The 15,958-nt window shown below is 49.3% G+C and overlaps 1 protein-coding gene across 3 annotated transcripts; it reads left to right on the top strand.

Annotated features, from left to right (window-relative positions):
* The first annotated feature begins 1,758 nt into the window (after nucleotides 1–1,758).
* On the top strand, nucleotides 1,759–15,318 carry RFC2 (replication factor C subunit 2). Of its 3 annotated transcripts, XM_042240364.2 has the most exons (12): nucleotides 1,759–1,884; nucleotides 4,924–4,993; nucleotides 6,480–6,521; nucleotides 6,837–6,943; nucleotides 9,287–9,388; nucleotides 10,631–10,731; nucleotides 11,527–11,684; nucleotides 11,939–12,004; nucleotides 12,250–12,330; nucleotides 14,070–14,183; nucleotides 14,255–14,375; nucleotides 14,907–15,019. In XM_042240364.2, the coding sequence occupies exons 1-11, from the start codon at nucleotides 1,778–1,780 to the stop codon at nucleotides 14,336–14,338; spliced, it is 1,032 nt and encodes a 343-aa protein (XP_042096298.1). In that variant the 5' UTR covers nucleotides 1,759–1,777; the 3' UTR covers nucleotides 14,339–14,375; nucleotides 14,907–15,019. The 3 variants fall into 3 exon arrangements, with proteins under 3 accessions (XP_042096298.1, XP_027816931.1, XP_060261593.1); XM_027961130.2 differs by lacking the exon at nucleotides 14,255–14,375 and having other exon boundaries at nucleotides 14,907–15,318; XM_060405610.1 differs by having other exon boundaries at nucleotides 14,070–15,318.
* Nucleotides 15,319–15,958: the final 640 nt, after the last annotated feature.

Consider the following 15,958-nt stretch of genomic DNA (forward strand, 5'->3'; position numbering starts at 1 on the left):
AATGGGCAGGGTTTCTTGAGAGGAAAGAAAACTGAAAGGATAAAAGGAGAAAACAATTACTTGCAATAGAGATTCTGGTATGTGTTAGTCACTCAGTCGACTCTTTGCGACCCCATAGACTGCAGCCTGCCAGGCTCCTCTGTCCATGGGATTCTCCAGGCAAGCAAGAATACTGGGGTGGGTGGTCATTTCCTTCTCCATGGGATCTTTCTGACCCAGGGATCAAACCCAGGTCTCCTACACTGCAGGCAGACGCTTTACCGTCTGAGCCACCAGGGAAGCCTTCATAGATTCTGGAGCCCATATTTATTTGAATGACCAATCAACTGCCTAGAAGATAAAGTCATCTCTCTGTAATGTATACAGATTTTAACTTATGATGAAAGAAAACAACCATGAGGCTTTAATCAGCTCTCTGAATAAAGCAACCCAGTTCCTCACAACTGACCGAAGCTGTTGTGGAAACATGGATCCTTACTGTTCATTAAAGATACTCATACTGAACACTTACAGAGTCTTGTGCTAAGCAACAGGGATAGAGATAAACAAGGTCCAGTCCTTTTCTTCAATTCAGACTTTTTTTTTTTGGCCAAGTGGCGGTCTTGAGGAATCAAAGTTCCCCAGTCAGGGATTGAACCTGGGCCCTCAGCACTGAAAGCACAAAATCCTAACCAGACTGGACCGCCAGGGAATTCTCCAGTTCAGACATTAAAGCTGGATTTTTATCCTGAAACTATGATGCAATATGGTTAAGTGCAATAAAACAGAATTTTATACAAACTCTTTTGGCAACATGGTGGGTTGGCTCCACCACGTACAACCCCATGATACCGGACAAATTAATCATTCTCAAGCCTGTTTCTTGTAAAACGAGGATACTATGAGTATCCACTTTGGGACTAGTACATAATAGAGGACAGTAAATATAATGCATAATAGAGGACAGTAAACAGTCACTACTCGTTATTTTTATTATTTGTCATTATTATGACAATTAGGCTATGGGAGGAAAGATTAGTTCAACAGGTTGAAAACCAGCCCAAAAGAATGCTCAAAGCATTTGTGAATATGCAGTACCTATTTTTCTAGAATGAAATTGAGTCACATTTTACAGAGGGACAGTTTCTTCCCGGCAAAATGAGAGTACGTCCCATGTAGTAGCATTGTGAGCATTTCCTGATAGTAAACAAGTTCCAGAGTGCAGGAGCCCACCCGATGGAAGCTGGTGTTCCGCTAGGAGAATTCTGGGCAATCGGGAAAACTGGCCAAGGGCACGTCCCAGCTCCGGCCTTCCCCCTTCCAAGGCCGCAGGACGTCAGCCTCCGTGCGTGTTCGCTGCCGGGTCCTGAGTTTGGCCGGAAGGTCCAGAGGCCCCGGCTCCTACCCGCACCAGGCAGGACGCTCCTACCTCTCCAGGCCTGCCCGGCGCGAGGCCCCATCGCAGCACAGCGCTTCCCGACGCGCCGCGCGGAGAGGGCCTCCCAGACAAAGACGAAAACCAACCAACGTCCCTTCCCGGAGCGACCAGCGATCTCGAAAAGCCGCACAGTTGGGTCTCGCCTTCCTCTTACTCAGGAGGCCGGACGCCAGGTCTCCCATAGCAACTGCGGCCAATAGCAACGGGTGCCCAGCCCGGGCAGTGCCCTCTGCGCAGGCGCGGAGAGGGGGCGATCCTACGGCTTCCGCTCGCGCCCAGCGTCCTTTGGAAATAGGGGCGGGGCCTGCGTGATGGCGTCACGGGCCGGGGCCTCCGGTGGCGGGAAAAGGCGGCGCGAGAATGGAGTCGCAGGAGAGTCGTGGTGGCACTGCCGAGTGCGGGGCCCAGGACGCTGCTCCAGGCCCCAGCAAGGCCCCCGGCAGCGCCGGCCACTACGAGCTGCCGTGGTGAGGACCCAGGCCATTCACGATGGGGCCCCTGGACGTGTGGGTGGGCGAGCGGCGGGCCGTGTGTCCCAGGGTGACGCAGGGGCGGGAGTTCATTCACCTGAGCAGCGCAGGAGGTCCCGGGATGGTGTCCAGTGGGTTATTATTTGAAGGCGGCAAGAAATGTGGGTCGCTGAGCCCATCTGGGGTGTAGAGTGGCCAGTGTGGACTCTGGAAGCGACGTTTTGATGACCACAGTACTCACCGATAACAGCTACCCCTTGCCACCACCCACTCTTGCACAGGCGCTCTGCCAGCTGGGACTCTGATGATCGCTGAGCGGAAAGTGTCGGACGCAGGTTCGGAATCGGGGATAGTATTGCAGAAGGCACCGGCCTGTTCTCCGTGGCTTGCTCACTTTAAATAGCAGCATCTTGGGGAGTTGGGAGGAAATGGTGACGTGGGGAGTCACCCGCCACTGGCCCAGGTGTGGGGCAGGCTCTCTGCTGGTGTCCCGCTCCCTGTGGGCACCTCTCACAACTCTCTCCACTGGGCGTGGTAATGGTTTCCTCCCTACCGCGCCCCCATCCCTCCAGCCCACCCCATTTCTGAGTGAGAACAGATATCTAAATGAAGGACAGTATAACTTACTGGAATATATACGCTGCGCCGTGCAGTCCCCCAGCCAATGGGGATGATGCTAGTCCAAACTGAGATGGATTGTAAGTGTACAGTATACACTGGATTTCAAGGACTTCTTTTTTTTTTAATCTCATTAGTAATTTTGATTACATGTTGAAAATGATAATACTTTGACTATATTGGGTTCTCTAAATTATGTTAGTAAAATTAAGCTCATCCAATTTTACCTTTTTAAATGTGGCTACGAGAAAGTGTAAAATGACATATGTGGTTTGCCTTGTAAATTTCAGGCATAATCCTATTTTAGACGCTTAAAGATACTTCCGGAGAAGGCACTGGCAACCCACTCCTGTACTCTTGCCTGGAAAATCCCATGGACGGAGGAGCCTGGTAGGCTGCGGTCCATGGGGTCGCTAAGAGTCGGACAGGACTGAGCGACTTCACTTTCCCTTTTCACTTTCATGCATTGGAGGAGGAAATGGCAACCCACTCCAGTGTTCTTGCCTGGAGAATGCCAGGGACGGGGGAGCCTGGTGGGCTGCCGTCTGTGGGGTTGCACAGAGTCGGACACGACTGAAGCAACTTAGCAGCAGCAGCAGCAGCAAAGATAATTCAGTGTGCAAAGCAACCTGTTGCCACAGAGCTCACATTTGATAGAGAAAGACAACAAAGTGAAAAATTGACAAGTAGACATATAGTATATTTGATACTGGGAAAGATTGAGGGCAAGAGAAGGAGGTGACTGGATATGATGGTTGGATGGTATCACCCACTCAATGGACATGAGTTTGAGCAAATTCAGGGAGACAGGGAAGGACAGGGAAGCCTGGCATGCTGCAGCGCTTGGGGTTGCAGAGTCAGAAGTGGCTCAGACTGAACAACAATAGTATCTGATGGTGACAGGCTCTGGATGGCCTGTGATGAGATGATATTTGAGTAAAGACCTGAATTCAGGGAGTAAGCCATTTGGCCGTGCAGAGAGAGAGCTTTCAGGCAGGGGAACCAGCTGAGAAGTCCCTTGAGGAGGAGTATGTTTGCCTTGTTCAAAGTCTAACTCAAATTTCAGCTCCAAACATCCCCAGGTGATAATTGTTCATTCTCCTGGCTTCCGCAGCCTGTGGTTTATATAAGCAGCTTAGCTGTGTCGTAGAATTTACTAAGCTCTATCTCCCCTCACAAGCTTCCCTGGTGGCTCAGAGGTTAAAGCATCTGCCTCTAATGGGGGAGACCTGGGTTCGATCCCTGGGTCGGGAAGATTCCCTGGAGAAGGAAATGGCAACCCACTCCAGTATTCTTGCCTGGAGAATCTCATGGACAGAGGAGCCACGACTGAGCGACTTCACTTTCACTTTCATCTCCCCTCTAGTGGGAAAGCCCTTGATGACAAGAATCATGTCTTGTTCATCTCTGCACCTTCTACTTTTCTCGTCCTGAGAGTTCTAATTCCTGCCACGGCACTTGGTACCTGGAGGGGGGCTGTATGTGAAGAATAAATGAGTAGGACCAGGCATGCTCTCATCTGCTGACCTTGAAGGAGAGGTGTCCCTTTATTTTCTGCAGTATATGGCAAACAAGCTTCTGCTGCTTTTGGGGCAAGACCAGTACCTGGAGTGGGTACCAGCTCAGAGTAAAGCAGAGAGTATAGTAAAGGGCAGAGGAAATCCTGATGGTCAAATCCCAGCAAGTCTACTTCCATTTCTGTTCTCAGAGCTGAAGAATATCATTTTTCTCTCATCACATAGCTTGCTTATTAATTGAAAGAGAGAAGTATTAGGAATTCCCTGGCAGTTCAGCAGTGAAGACTCTTGAGCTTCCAGTGCAGGGGACGAGAGTTTGATCCCTGATCGGGCAACTAAGATCCCACAAGCCACATGGTACAGCCAAAAAAAATTTAATTTTTTAAGAAAGAGAATGTTGTCCTAAGGCCACCAGCCTGTCCAGTCCACAGCCTGAAAGGATGACAGGATAGGCCTGTGGTCTCTGTCTAGCCGGCCCTGCTGGGCCCCTGGCACGAGTCTGCAGACACTGGCAGGTGAGGGGTGAGACGGGGGCTCGGCTGCTTCGGTGTCTGTCAAGAGCAAATGAGGTCAGTGCCATGTGCACTGGACTTCTGTTGTGACAGGAAGGCTGTGATACCACAGTGTCACGTTGCTCCAGATGGCCGGCTCTGGCCCTCCTCCAGCATCAACAGGTATTTCTCTGCTGTGGCGGGTTTGAAGCCTTTGGTACACGATTCACATGTCCTTAACTTTTCAAACAGCGCTCGAACACCTCTTTAAAACCTGCAACCATTTGCTATATATTTACTGAAAATATATCATCTTCTGACAAAGCTCCCAGCATCGCCCTTTTGTGCTTTCTTTTGGGGTAGTGTGAAAATAGCCTCGTCAACATCTTTCTGCATTTTCTTAAAAACAGGGTTGAAAAATACAGACCAGTGAAGTTGAATGAAATTGTCGGGAATGAAGACACCGTGAGCAGGCTGGAGGTGAGTGAGTTTTTAAGGTGATTGATTTTAATTTGTACTTTTTGGCCATGCCATGCAGCTTGTGAGATTTCAGTTCCCCAACCAGGGATGGAACTCCTAACCCCTGCATTGGAAGCGTGGAGTCTTAACCAAGGAAGTCCCTGAAAGATGATCTTAAACATCTCATTATTGTGGCTTTGATAAGCTCAAGGCATTTGAAGGAAGACAGGCATGAATCTGGAAGAATTAAGGGAATAGGAGATACTCAGTTTGCAGAGAAACCTAGAAGCTGGAGTGGGTGACTTCAGATGTTTGAAGGGCTGCTTATTAGAGAGGACTTACCAGATTGTTTTGTATTCTTCAGAAGCATCAGTGGCAAACTTTCTGTAAAGGCCAGTGAATAGGTATTTTAGACTTTGAAACCATAGAAAGTCTTTGTCAAATATTCTGGGTTTTTTTGTTTTTTTGTTTTTTAAGTTTTTTAAAAACTGTTTTGTTTCTTTCCTTTTGGCTGCGCTGGGCCTTTTCTCTAGTTGCGGCGAGCGGGGGCTACTCTCTTGTGGGGTGGGGTCTCTAGGGCACTCGGGCTTCAGCAGTTGTGGCTCACCGGGTTAGTTGCCCCGTGGCATGTGGGATCTTCCCAGAGCAGGGATTGAACCCATGTCCGCTATATTGGCAGCCAGATTCTTAACCACTGGACCACCAGGGAGGTCGAAATATTCTTTTATTTTTTTAAACAAGAATGTGAAAACCATTCTTAGCTAGGGGGCTTATAAAAATAGGCCTCAGATTGGGTTATCCCCACTCCCCCACACCACCCCACCACCTTCCCTTCCACCATAGCTTGGCCAGCCCTGCTTGAAGGAACTAATTAACAAGGCAACAGGCTTCAGGGTGACATGAGCAGAGGACAAGCAGAAATGTTCAGCCGTAGAGCAAGCTTTGATTTTCTAGCCTGAGAGGTCTTTAGGCGGAGTCTAGAAGCCCAGCCATTTGAGATATGACAGAGGGGGTCTCCGCTGTCACTGGGGTGTAGACGTCAGTGGCTACCAAGGTATTTATTTATTTTACAGACTTATTTATCTGCAGATATTTGAGTATCTTCTCTGGGCCAGATGTGATGTGGTTTTGGGAACTGTTGATATCCTGGTGATCAGAATAGAACTGATCCCGAGTCTGTATGAGACTCACAGTCTCACCAGGGCAGTGTTAACAACAACAGGCCATTGATCAACACTCCTCTAGGGGAAGTCCGGGGGCTGTGGGCGCATATGGGAGGAGTTCTGGAAAGGGTTAACCTGACTACAGTGCCTTAAGCCCCAAGGGGAAAAAGTGACCAAAGCTAAGTGATTGGGAGTCAGACCTGGCGGGGCAGGGGGTGGAGAGAGGAGAGGAGGCTGGAACGGCATGTGAAGAGACCCTGAGGCGAGAGAGCTTGTGTGGCTGGGGGGCCCTGACTGGTCAAGTTGGCAGGTGAGCCAGTTTTCACAAGTGTTTCTTCCCTCAGGTCTTTGCAAGGGAAGGGAACGTGCCCAACATCATTATCGCTGTGAGTACCGGGTCCTGGCCCTGTGCAACGTCCTGGAGTCTGGGTTTCGCCCCCATCTTAGGTACATTCTTGTGCACAGAGCTTCCTCCTCAAGGAGACTCATGATCACAGAGCCCAGACCACTCCCCCAGACCATGGGAGACAGTTCCCTCCCAACCTGCGGGCTGGTTGCTATGGAGATTGGCTGTGTGCTGCGGATCGGGGTCAGGACAGTTCTAGGCAGGGGTGAGCGGGTACAGTGGCGAGCAGTAAAGAGGGAGTTCCGGTTCCCTCATTCTGTTGGCTCGAAGCACTTACTGGAGACCTCATTTCTAGGGCCCCCCGGGAACCGGCAAGACCACCAGCATCTTGTGTTTGGCACGAGCCCTGCTGGGCCCAGCCCTCAAGGATGCGGTTTTGGAGCTCAATGCCTCAAACGACAGGTACGCCTTAGAAGTTAGGCCTGAAGGGTAGCGCATGTTGTACATTTTGGGTTGTCATAGAAACAGCTACTTTTGAGATCTCTGTAGCACGTAGAGCTTGTTTCACCAGCTTTGTTCTTTCCTTTAATCTTTCCAACAAAAGAGAACTGGGATTGCTGGCTTGGTGATGTGGCAGCAGAGGCACTTGACTTACTGCTTTAGTTTTTTTTTAAGGGAGAGTTTAAAAATTGCTTTTAATTGTGCTAAAATACACATGAAACTTGCCATCTTAAAAAAAAAATTAACCATCTTAACCATTTAAAAATATATATATTTATTTATTTGGCTGTGCTGGGTCTTCGTGGAGGCACGCAGGGTACTTTAGTTGCAGTATGTGGGATCTAGTTCCCGTTGTTCAGTCGCTCAGTCATGTCTGACTCTTCGCAACTCAGTGGATTGCAGCACGCCTGTCTTTTACCATCTCCTGGAGCTTGCTCAAACTCATGTCCGTTGAGTCAGTGATGCCATCCAGCCATCTCAACCCCTTTCTCCTCCCGACTTCACAGTCTTCAGTAGTTCCCTGACCAGGGATCAAACCCAGGCCCTCTGCATTGGGAGCTTGGGTCTTAGCCACTAGACCACCAGGGACGTCTCCCCAGTTTCCTTTTTAGTACGGGATAGTTGAGTGAGGACCTGTTGAATAAAATGTCTGCAAAGCCTGCCTTTGGCTATTCCCTTGAGGACGTGGCTCTTCACGCTGCAGTGTTTTCTGGGTTTGGGTGATGTGTGTAGACCGGAAACAGGCTCTAAGTGCAGCTAACTGCTCACGCGCCATCAGGAGCACGCCTGCAGCTGCGCCTTTTTGTAAATACCAATTCCAGGTAGCAGATAAGAATTGACTCAAGCTTACCATTACCTCCTTTTCTTCTCACCCATATATCATCAGACTCACTAGTTTTGAAAACTTTGGTGGCTCTTAATTTTGTTGAAGAGAGGATAGCCCATAATTGCAAATAAATGTAATTTTAGATTTAATAGAGTGATGAGTACCATGGTGTTTTTTTTTTTGTTCCTTTATCATCTATTTCTTTCCAAGTCACCTTGTCAAACACACCTGCCTTCAGCTTTTGATCACTTACAGACTGTATGTAAACGTGGGTGTTCAAACCTCATCAAAGATGAATGAATACTGTCAAATGTTATTTTAGCAAAATGGGATGGTCTGTGTTCTTGCTACCAGACATTGGGGAGCTAAGTCCTTCCTGTTAAGTGACTAACCGGATGAAAATATGTTCAGGTTTTGTCTTTAGAAATATGTTCAGGTTTTCCTTAGAAATATGTTCAGGTTTTGTCCTTAGAAATATGTCACTCCTCGATTCTTTTTTTAAAATTAATTAATTTATTTGGATGCACCGAGTCTCAGTTGTGGCACACGAAATCTTTAGTTCTGGCACGTAGGATCCAGTTCCCCGACCAGGGACTGAACCCAGGGCTCCTGCACCGGCAGCCCAGCATCTTAGCCACTGGACCACCAGGGAAGTCCCACTCCTTGATTCGTAAGGTTGAGAAAATTCATGGAGGATTTTGGCATCCAAGGACTCTTAAACGCTGAAATTTTGTCTGTGTGATCAATTTCACCGTCATCATCAGAGTCTAGAATCCTGTCTCCCTGCTTCATATTCTGACTTGTCTAATAAGGACAAAACATCTTCCTCTGCCGCTTCCCTGGGACATTATAGGTAGAAAATGAAAAATTTTGAATTTTCCACTGTGGTCAGTGAGAGTTTTCAGGTGGTATATCTGAACTACTTTTGTATCTTCTAGAAAGATAATGTAGAACCTCACAAAACAATAAGAAACGAGGGATGGGGCAGTAGTTAGTAACAGTTTTTCCCCTTAATATTGCAATATTCTAAGCAATTCCATCATCATTTCATTTTCTTATTTTAGTCTTTTGGAGCATAGTTGGGAATTATTGATGAGTAATGATGAAACAGTTACTGTGATGATGAAATAGCAAATGTTTCCAGGTACAGTATGGGAGGTGTAAGACTGTGGAGACCCCCAAAATGTATCTTAGATTGTAAAAGGGTCCAGTGGGCCCATATGATAATTGCAAGATAAAATGAGTTTCATTCCATCTTTCAAAAGGAAGTAATTTTTTTCCCCTTTGTTGTTCTGAAAACCTCCAAGAAGGAATAAGAGTAATGAAGTGTCAATCCTTGTAAATAATGAGAGTTGCCCCCAAGAAAGAGACTTAAAAACTAAAATTCGGTCCATGGTGGTGTCCTGAGGGTTGAAAGTCCCCCATGAAGGTAACTGAATTGGTCTCAGTGACAATAACCTTGTGGCTCATCGTTCCAGGGGCATCGATGTTGTGAGGAACAAAATCAAAATGTTTGCCCAGCAGAAAGTCACCCTGCCCAAAGGACGGCACAAGATCATCATCCTGGATGAAGCAGACAGGTAGGGGGCCTCGCCGAGAGCCCGTCACCTTGATCCCCAGGTCTCCTGCCTGGATTTACTAACTTAGGAGGGAAAAGCTCACGCCTTTGTGCTTCTGTGGTAGATTTGCTCATCACATCTTGAAACATGATTCCATAGGGGCCTGAACCTTAAACCCAATCTTAATTAAGTAACTTACAAACATCCATCTAAGACAGTTAGTTCATTGTGTGTTCCAGCATCACTGACATGCGTAATTTAAATGATTTTTTTTTTTCAATCGTGGTGAAATACACCTACCATAAAAGTTACCATTTTCAGTCGCTTTAAAATATACCATTAGTGACACTGAGTGGGCTTCCCTGATAGATCAGTTGGTAAAGAATCCATTTGCAGTGCAGGATACCCTGGTTCGATTCCTGGGTTGGGAAGATCCCCTGGAGAAGGGATAGGCTACCCACCCCAGCATTCTGGCCTGGAGAATTTCATGGACTGTGTAGTCCATGGGGTTGAAAAGAGGCTGACGCGACTGTCACTTTCAGTGACAATGAGCATTGAGGACACTCGCAGTGTTGTGCACTGATTACATTATAAATGAAAGACTGTTAAGTGACATTTAGAAAATAACAGTTCGTGTTCTTTGAAGAAATCTTAGAAGATATGAGCACAATCTTGTTTTATTTCATCTACAGCTTTTCTACACTATGATTTTTACATAATTTGGATGACAATAGTATAATTTTTATATCCTGGATTTTTCTTATAAAAAGTAGAGTTCCATGTTGTTATAATCTTGTCGTCAGCATAGTTTTTAATTGCTGTTTTCTGTTCCATCCTGGGGCTGCATCTTAGCCATTTTCGTAACATTAGCCATTTTATTTTACTGTAAGGTTTTTATAGCAGTAACATTTATCCAGCACGTACATGCCTGCGTTTGCATCTTGCCAGGTTCTCTGCTGCACACTCTGTGTGTTATTGTCTTACTTGTCGTACCAACACCCTGAGGTGGGCAGTAGCATTGTCTTCTTACCGGCGATGACCCTGAGGCTCAGATAATTAGCCCCAAGTCCCCACACGAGCGGATGCAGGAGCTTCGGGGCGGTCCCAGGCAGCCTGTGCCGTCCGTGTACAACCTGCGGGCGTGAGACCCACACGGGGTCCCGGAGGGAGACTCAGCATGCTTAGTCAGGAGAGCTGGCTTCCCAGGGTCCCTTGGAGGGGACCTGGGTCTCAGCTGCAGGCTGCCCCTTGTGTTCTTCTCAGCATGACTGACGGAGCCCAGCAAGCCTTGAGGAGGACCATGGAGATCTACTCCAAGACGACCCGCTTTGCTCTCGCTTGTAACGCTTCAGATAAAATCATAGGTGAGGGGCAGCTCTGCGTGGCTTGGGGTCCTCATGGTGCTCATGTGGGCTCTTTAGCAGCAGAAGAGAAGGCATGGCACCAGATGGGGAGGTTTGGAGAGTGGAGACGGGTGAAGCTTGTGGAAGATTTTACGTACAAGGGTCAGAGGTGGACTGTACTGTGACCTCGGGGGGGTGGCCAAAGGGTTTGCCTGGGCAGGTCAGAACATTTTGAGGAAAGCCAGTGGGGCAGCAGAACTGGATCGATCAGAGAGAGAAACCCACCCAGGGCTTTGCGATCATGGAGTTGCCGTTGTCACAGTCTGAACTCGAGTTCAGGGACAGCTCCCAGAATTCCGCATTCGTCCACCTGGTGGTTTTCACATGCATCGAGTCTTCCAGGGAAGCTTAAAGAAGCTAGGCAGGTGCCCCGTTCTCACCCCCGCCTGGCTGGGTGGTGGCCTGCCCAGAAGGGCCCCCACACAGTGTACACAGTGGTTCCGGAGCCCAGCTGGGCCGGCAGTGACCCTCCCGTGGGCTGTGGCTCATGCATGTCTCTATCCTCGAAGATCTTTTCCGCTTCTGGGGAAGGTCAGCCAAGGTCAGCCCAGGCGGTGCAGGCTGGGGCCTTTATTGGTTGATGATTAAAGTCGAGCCCTGATTGCTGAGTTCTCCTTAAGCACCTGCTGGGTGGCGGGGGAGTGCTGCCCGCAGGGCTGGGCCACGGGCATCGTGCGGCTGCTTCCCAGTAACTAAAGGACCGACGCTCCCACTGTGCGTTGCCCCGGAGCCTGACTCTCTTCCCGCCTGGTCCAGAGCCCATTCAGTCCCGGTGTGCCGTCCTCCGCTACACGAAGCTGACCGACGCGCAGATTCTTGCCAGGCTCCTGAGCGTCATTGAGAAGGAGAAGGTCCAGTACACGGATGACGGCCTGGAAGCCATCATCTTCACCGCCCAGGGCGACATGAGGCAGGTGCGTGCGGCTGCCGCCCCGGCTTCCTGGACTGGCCACACCCCTCGCTTTACGGGGAGAAGGAGGTGACTGCTGCACGGGGGATGAACATAGCCAGACCAGGGGACATTGACCGGACACAGTGGTGGTGGGGTTGCCTCGGGCCTCGGGGGAGCAGGCCTGCAAGGAATGGGTTAAACGTGGACTCCCAAGAGGAGAGAGGGGGCGGACAGAGACGGAATAATCTGCCTGGCCGTGTTTCTGATCCTCGGCAGGCCTTGAACAACTTGCAGTCTACTTACTCGGGATTTGGCTTCATCAACAGTGAGAATGTGTTCAAGGTAAGAGCCGGTGTGGCCGTCACAGTCGACAGGGCGGCATTTACCTGTCGGGGCCGGTGGAACTGCCCAGCTTTCACTTGGGTCGTGAGAGAGACAGTCCCAAACCTGGTTCTGCTTGCTGGAGACAGTGTAGACAGCAAGTGAAGACCTGGGTTACCTAGGGTGCCCAGACATGGCTCTACCAGGGCTCCCCCTTGGACGGGCCCTGTCCACCCCTGATGGGCCTTCCTTTCTGGTTTGGGCAGGTCTGTGACGAGCCCCACCCCTTGCTGGTAAAGGAGATGATCCAGCATTGTGTGAGCGCCGACATCGACGAGGCCTACAAGGTGGGTCTCCTCGCCCTTTCCTGACTCGGGGGAAACCTCTGGCTCCTTGAGAAGGGCAGAGGGGGTGCTCCCTGGGCTGGGCACTTTACTCCATCTCATTCTTAACGGATGCTAGGAGCTGAGTATCCTCTAACTGATCCTAACTGATGCTAAGAGTTGGGTACCCTCTACAGGTGAGAAAACTGGCTCAGAAGCTAGACTCCTTACTGTCAGTCACATAGCTTAAAAGTAATCCACCTGGAATTCAGCATCATGCCTTTCTGCTCTAATTAGATTTTCTGTGAGAGGAATTTGTCCACCAAGGACGTGAGGAAAGAACAGCCCAACTCCTTGCCTTTTTTTTTTTTTTTAATATTTATTTATTTGGCTGCATTGTATCTTAGTTGTGACACGCAGGCTTAGTTGCTCCGAGGTATGTGGGATCTTAGTGCCCTGACCAAGGGTCGAGCCCGCCTCCCCTGCATTGCAAGGCGGATTCTTACCACTGAACCACCAGGGAAGTCCCCAACTCCATGCTTTGTAGAGAAGCCATCTTTCTCTCAGTGGAGGGGAGCTGTGCCTCTCTGTCTTCGGAAGAGCCTGGGAATGGACATCCAGGGACCCGGAGCCTGGTCCTGGGAGCCGATTCCAGAGGGCATCGTTGAGGTTCGGGTGGCCCTCAGATCCACATGGGGTCATGGTGTGATCTGAGGCCATTGGTCTGATGGCAGCTGATTTCCTTCTTCCTGCTGCCACCAAACCAAGCTAGAAATTGACTGGACTTAGGACAGGGCTAGACCTCAGTGGTCAGAAGTTCACCTGCCATTGCAGGAGACTTGGGCTCTCTCCCTGGGACTGGAAGATCCCCTGGAGGAGGAAGTGGCAACCCATTCCAGCATTCTTGCCTAAAGAATCCCCACGGACAGAGGGGCCTGGCGGGCTACGGTCCATGTAGTCACAAAGAGTTGGACACACACACGCAGACCTCTCGTGAAACTGGAGCACAAGGCCGGGAGACTGAGGCAGACTCCCAGGCACTGAAGGGAGCCATCAGATTTGTGGACGCAGAGCTTCCCCAACCCTTGAATGCACCCAGGGAGCCAAGGCAACTGATTCCACCCTGCAGCTGGGTGGGATGGGGTTGGGGTTGAAACTGGGGCCTGGGGTTGAGAAGGCAGGAGGCTGTGACCTCTGTCGTCATCTCTGCCCTGGTCAGGGTTTGTTCAGGCCTAATTGTGCCATGAGTATGTGTCACGCGTGACAGCTCAGCACAGCTCAGTCACTCCAGGGTGCTTCCTGGGATGATTAATAAGGCGTTTTAAGAGCCTTGGAGGGAGGGGACTAATGTATACTTAGGGCTGATTCTCATTGTTGTATGGCAGAAACCAACAGAACATGGTAAAGCAATTGTCCTGCAATTTAAAAAATAGTAAACACAAGGAAAGAAAAAAGTAAGAGCCTTGGATTAAGACGTTACAGGGCACAGTGGTGGACTCGTCTTTCAGTATGGTTTAGAACATTTGCAGGGCTCTGTCTGCCCGCTGGGAACATGGATCACCCCCACCCTCCAGGACCTAAAGGGCATGGCCCTTGAGCCGGGTTGCCCCGTGGGGCCGATTCTCAGAAGCGCCTGTGCTGTCTCGGATGGTCTGCCCACGCCCAGCTGTGTGACAGGCCGACCCTGGTTCGGGTTTAGCCGCCCCCGCCGGTACCCTCGTCGTCTGCAGTTGCACGGCCTCCGTGTCTTTTCTTTTGTCCAGATCCTTGCTCACCTGTGGCATCTTGGCTATTCCCCAGAAGACATCATCAGCAACATTTTTCGAGTGTGTAAAACCTTCCAGATGGCAGAATACTTGAAACTGGAGTTTATCAAGGTCAGTGAGAGTAGAGCAGTGCCTCTCTCCCCGAGAATGTGGGCCACGCTGAGGTTTTGTTTCACTCACAGGCCAGGCGCCTGGAAGATGCTCAGTCAATGGCAGGTCGTCCTGGGGACTGGGGGCTTGTTTACGCCAGTCCTGCCAGGCAGTGACCTGATGTTCCTTGGGGTGGCTGTGTTCATGAGAGAGGTATGTATTTACTTGCCATGTAAATGAGATTAATTGAGATGTAATTTAAATAAGAGTAAAATTCAACCTCTTGGGTGCATTCTGTTGACAAATGCAATCTGGCTTTTTTTTTTTTTTTTCATTTTCTTAGCAGTACCCATCAAAGAGCTTCCCAGGTGACTAGTAGTAAAGAATCTGTCTGTCCATGCAGGAGACACAGATTTGATCCCTGGGTAGGGAAGATCTGGAGGAGTAAATGGCAACCCATTCCAGTACTCTTGCCTAGATAATCCCGTGGACAGAAGAGCCTGGCGGGCCACAGTCCATAGAGTTGCAAAGAGTCAGATAAGACTGAGCGCGCTTGCACCCATTAAAGAACTATCAGTATTTTTAGGAAACAAGGTGGACTTCTCAGAGTTCATTTTCCAGCTGGAGTTTGAGTTCCCTGCATCGATTTTGAGCAAACCTTTGGTTCAGATGTTCAGGTTTTAAAAATTAAAACTCTTCCCTCACTTATTAACCAGATTTAAGTTGGATTTTCTTCCCCCCCAGGAAATTGGATACACGCATATGAAAATAGCGGAAGGTGTGAACTCCCTTCTGCAGATGGCAGGGCTCCTGGCCAGGCTGTGTCAGAAGACAATGGCCCCAGTGGCCAGTTAGAGCAGGAGCCTCTCTTGCTGGGTTACGAGAGTCCTTATTGCTGAGAGTCACAGCCTTCGCTTTGGGAAAAGTGATGCCCTGGACCAGCCCTGGAGCGCATCTTCCTGGTCTTCACCTTGCTTCCAGCACATCTCCCCTGCTCATGGAGTGTTCAGACTCAGCCTCAGACTCACGATGGGGTGAGAGGGTGGGAGGAGACCCTCCGGGACATGGCCCCCCGTCTGTGCTTGTGTTGGCATTTTACTAATAAAACTTTACAGTTTTATGGCAGAAAGGTGGCAGTGCCAGGCCACAAGGAAAAGCAGCCTCCTATCTCCCATGTATACCCCTAGCGTCCTGCAGGTAGAGAGGTGGTTTTCATAATAGATTGAACAGGCTAATCTCAGTTTTTCTGGAAGCCATAAGGACAATCCCACAGGGTGAGGCAGGGTTTGCTGTAATTTACCAGCCTGTCAGAACGGCCCGGGGCCCTGAGCCCTTCAGAAAGGGCTTGGCAAGAACCACCAAGGAGGGCATCTCTGGCGGTCCAGTGGTGGAGACTTTGGACTTAACACTGCAAGGGGCACAGATTTGATTCCTGATCGGGGAACTAAGATCCAGCATGCTTTGAGGGGCAGCCAGAAAATTTAAATAAATAAATAAATAAATTGGGGGTGGGGGAGTCACCTAGGAGAATAGTGCAGATAGACCCGGAGGAACCTCCCTCCAGGTCACCTTTTCTGTGTAGCCGGGTGTATCTGTTCCTTTAGAATTTCCCAGTGAATTTTGTAGAATTGCTTTTCTGTTTGTTTATTGGCAAAATGCTGGTTTTTTTTCCCCATGTTTAAAAATTATGGAAAATAATCATTATAGATAATATAGAGAATGATATGGTGAACTTTCACATAACTCATCTTAACAGTTTACCAACACGTTCCCGTCTTGTTCTTTCTGTATTCCCG

Source organism: Ovis aries, chromosome 24 (assembly GCF_016772045.2).
Source record: "Ovis aries strain OAR_USU_Benz2616 breed Rambouillet chromosome 24, ARS-UI_Ramb_v3.0, whole genome shotgun sequence".
Taxonomy (NCBI): Eukaryota; Metazoa; Chordata; class Mammalia; order Artiodactyla; family Bovidae; genus Ovis; species Ovis aries.

Bases quoted from the DNA above. Each gene is read 5' to 3' on its own strand.
- RFC2 (XM_060405610.1), top strand. From the start codon at position 1,778: ATGGAGTCGCAGGAGAGTCGTGGTGGCACTGCCGAGTGCGGGGCCCAG. The intron at 9,389-10,630 runs GTAGGGGGCCTC...TGTTCTTCTCAG, and splicing joins ATCCTGGATGAAGCAGACAG to CATGACTGACGGAGCCCAGC. The intron at 12,331-14,069 runs GTGGGTCTCCTC...TCTTTTGTCCAG, and splicing joins ACATCGACGAGGCCTACAAG to ATCCTTGCTCACCTGTGGCA.